Source organism: Hyposmocoma kahamanoa, unplaced genomic scaffold, assembly GCF_003589595.1.
Source record: "Hyposmocoma kahamanoa isolate Upper Pololo Valley unplaced genomic scaffold, ASM358959v1 86, whole genome shotgun sequence".
NCBI lineage: Eukaryota > Metazoa > Arthropoda > Insecta > Lepidoptera > Cosmopterigidae > Hyposmocoma > Hyposmocoma kahamanoa.
In genome coordinates this window covers 2,391,157-2,394,632 of record NW_020654289.1, presented here as the reverse complement: position 1 = coordinate 2,394,632, position 3,476 = coordinate 2,391,157, and the positions used below count along the sequence as shown (strand labels likewise).

General features: G+C 36.1%; 1 protein-coding gene across 1 annotated transcript; it reads right to left on the bottom strand.

The window, feature by feature from the left end:
- Positions 1 to 21: 21 nt before the first annotated feature.
- On the bottom strand, positions 22 to 3,238 carry LOC113234851 (cell wall protein IFF6-like). Its single transcript, XM_026470373.1, has 2 exons — positions 2,765 to 3,238; positions 22 to 1,167 (listed from the first exon to the last, which is right to left on the bottom strand). The coding sequence occupies exons 1-2, from the start codon at positions 3,236 to 3,238 to the stop codon at positions 424 to 426; spliced, it is 1,218 nt and encodes a 405-aa protein (XP_026326158.1). The 3' UTR covers positions 22 to 423.
- Positions 3,239 to 3,476: the final 238 nt, after the last annotated feature.

Below are 3,476 nucleotides of genomic sequence, written 5' to 3'. Positions count from 1 at the left end.
CACACACACACACACACACACACACACACACACACACACACACACACACCCACACACACACACACAATGAAAATAATAATTTAATAATAATAATGTATTGTTATGAAATAAATCGCTTAATAAATTATCGATAGATACATTAAATGTCATAAAATAATGAGCATTTTTTAGAATGAATAAGTTCAAAATATTCGTCAACCTTATTTAAATTTTTTTTTTCAAATTCTAACTTGGGTTCTAAGTCACTTTTTGGTACTATCAGTTTGTCTTTATTTCAAATACTGTAAGTGAGTATATTTCTGGTTGTTTTTAAGTTATTCTCCTTGTGCAGGCCGCGTGCTGGGGCATCGGAGTTTTGGGACTGTTAAAATTATTTTAAACTATTCATAACTACTATCCTTATCTACATATTAATTACAAATATTACACTTTTTTTACTCTCGGTACAATTGTCGGTGTCAGTTTAATGGGATCATCAAACATAGGTTCATTTACAGGTACTCGTTTTCTTTTTTCATATAAGCATACCGATATACCGACTAGGGGTATGATTATCAATACTACGGTCATGGTTATGGTTAACGGGTTCCAAAAGCTGTCAGCCTTCTCGTCTGGATCTTCGGGTTCTACAGTCGTCTCCGTGGTAGTTGTATAAGGTTCTGTCGTTTTATCTTCATCAGACTCTGTGGTAGTGCCGTCGCCAGACTCTGTGGCAGTGCCGTCATCAGACTCAGTCGTAGTGCCGTCACCAGACCCTGTCGTAGTGCCGTCACCAGATCCTGTCGTAGTGCCGTCACCAGACCCTGTCGTAGAGTCGTCACCGGACTCTGTCGTAGTACCGTTACCAGATTCTGTCGTAGTACCGTCGCCAGACTCTGTGGCAGTGCCGTCATCAGACTCAGTCGTAGTGCCGTCACCAGACCCTGTCGTAGTGTCGTCATCAGACCCTGTCGTAGTGCCGTCACCAGACCCTGTCGTAGAGTCGTCACCGGGCTCTGTCGTAGTACCGTCACCAGATTCTGTCGTAGAGCCGTCGCCAGGCTCTGTCGTAGTGTTTTGGTCATAAATAACACAGTCCTCGTGAGTTTCTTCAATTTCAGGAGGTATGTAACGGAAGTTGTCCAATAGGATTTCTGAACCAGAATTTTTGGAACTCATAATTGATACCTGCAGAAAAAAATCTATGTATCGTTCACCTAATCTTCGGTGGATATAACCTACATCAAGGAAGGCCACGCCTCTAACTACACTGCGATTTTTAGTTATTTATTATTACCTATGTAAAAAAATATATTGGAATGAATAACATTGCTAATTAAGGGGAAGACAGGTGCATATTGTATATTTAAAAATTAAATAAAAATAATAGCGTAATAGAAAATCCATAACATAGGTTTACCTACCACAAGCTCGAAACATGAGTATACAGAACTTTGTTTCTCCGAGAACCATACGGCTTTTATTGAACAGATTTTGTTAAATTTCTACGAAAACACGTTACTAAGTCGCGTTTGTGATAAGCGCCGAGTATAAAACCAGAAATAGAGACGAAATGTCATTTATTTTGTTAGAAAACTATTCAGCAAAATGACAACTAGTGACAACTGCGCTCCGCTTGGACAGCCCGAATTACAAATATCACATTACAGTTGGGCAAGCAAATGTATTATCGAAATCGATAGTCAAGATATATATAAAAAATGTCAAAACATACAGTTTTGTATATATATACATAAAAATGAAATAAACTTTTACTTTACTTTGTAAGGGCACAGGCGCAGTCGTGTTTTTTTTAAAGTAAGTAGATATAAAAATAACTAAAATAGATTTTAGCCAGGTGAGGGATAAGGGAAAAACTGCCATGTTTACAAACGCCATTTAATATGCACAAACTAGATGCCTAAAAATACAGGTAGGTACCTACTTATTTAATTAGTTTAGGCATCGTTACTACACTATTAGAGTTTTAAGATTTAATTGAATAGCTTTATGAAGGTTGCATAATATTTAAGGTTAATTTTTTACTGTTTAGCTACCTTTACATATGTTTCACTTGTATATTTTGATTAATTAAGTTAGGAAATATATTGTACTCATTATACATTATACTCATGGCTCAATACTTAACTACGATGATGTTAGATGTAATTTATTTTTACTTTACCGATTGTTCAAATAAATCATTATACAGTAATAATTATACTTGCAAATATCGATACATACTATGATTTTTTCCGTGCAACACTAGTAACGCGTGCCTAATGAATAAAATGAGATGACGTAATGGATTATTTAGATGGAAGCAAGACGCATAAATGTTCGAAGCAATTGACAGGTGTCGTCAATTGTTTCACTTCAAAACGACCAGTATAACTTGAGCTTTGTTATAATGGACAAAAATTTAAAAAAATACATATGTAATATTTAATTACCGTTGAAATGTGATTCAGTTTGTTTTGTAATTAGACGTTTTGCTGTTTTCCCACACCACCGAATGGAACAGCCCCCCATAGTTAGAGATATTATCTTTATTATAATAAATACAGAATATTTTTGGAATATACGGAGACGTCCACACAGGTCAGTTGTTGGCGCTGTACTAGTTCAGCTTTCTAATTTGTGATTTCAGTGCAAACGAGAGTGATATAAGGACCATTTACCTGATGAGATGCCACGGATGGATGGCACTTATTTCGTCACTATTTCTGGTTATATACTCGACGGTGATAGGTTACCATAATGTAGTATAATATTGTATACTTACAAAACCTGTGTAGGTGCCATTGTTACCCATCAGAAATGTCATTGTGTTCCAAGCATTGTTATTAACGCCAGGTTCGGTCGCTGTGAACGTTCTAGCATTTTGCCCTATTTGTCCCGTGTTTTGTATCTCATTCACAATAACTGTCAGAAATTCATGTGGCAACTGAGTTGACATATAAAAAGTAACTTCCAGGTTCCCTGTAGCATTAATTGTAAACTCATATGATGACGTACACGATAATCCATTTGGTGTTATAAACGTAGTGCTAGACTCATGCGGAGGCTCTATATTAATATCTTCATAATGACCAACTTCCCATTCGCCTGGTAGAGGTTCACACTGATCGATGGAGTCATCGAAATCTTCCAAACCATTTTCAAAGTTTAGAACCACACAAGTCCCTTCCGATCCTACTACTTCACTGGTTACTAAAGGTAGTACAACTGCGATGAATAACGAAATAAACCAAGACATGGTAACTTGTTCGTCTTCGACACAACACTAATTGGATAAATAATTAGAGCTCGAAAAATCCTTTCTTGTTAATTCTGTGATAAGATACTCTTCGAATACGGTTTATTGATATGCGTATTTAAAATCTATTCCGTCTAATACGTAAACCAGCGACTAATACAACAAGGAGCTTAGTTGTTGTTATTACTACATTAATCACCTTGTCATATGATGATTTATTTAACATTTTTATGCAAGA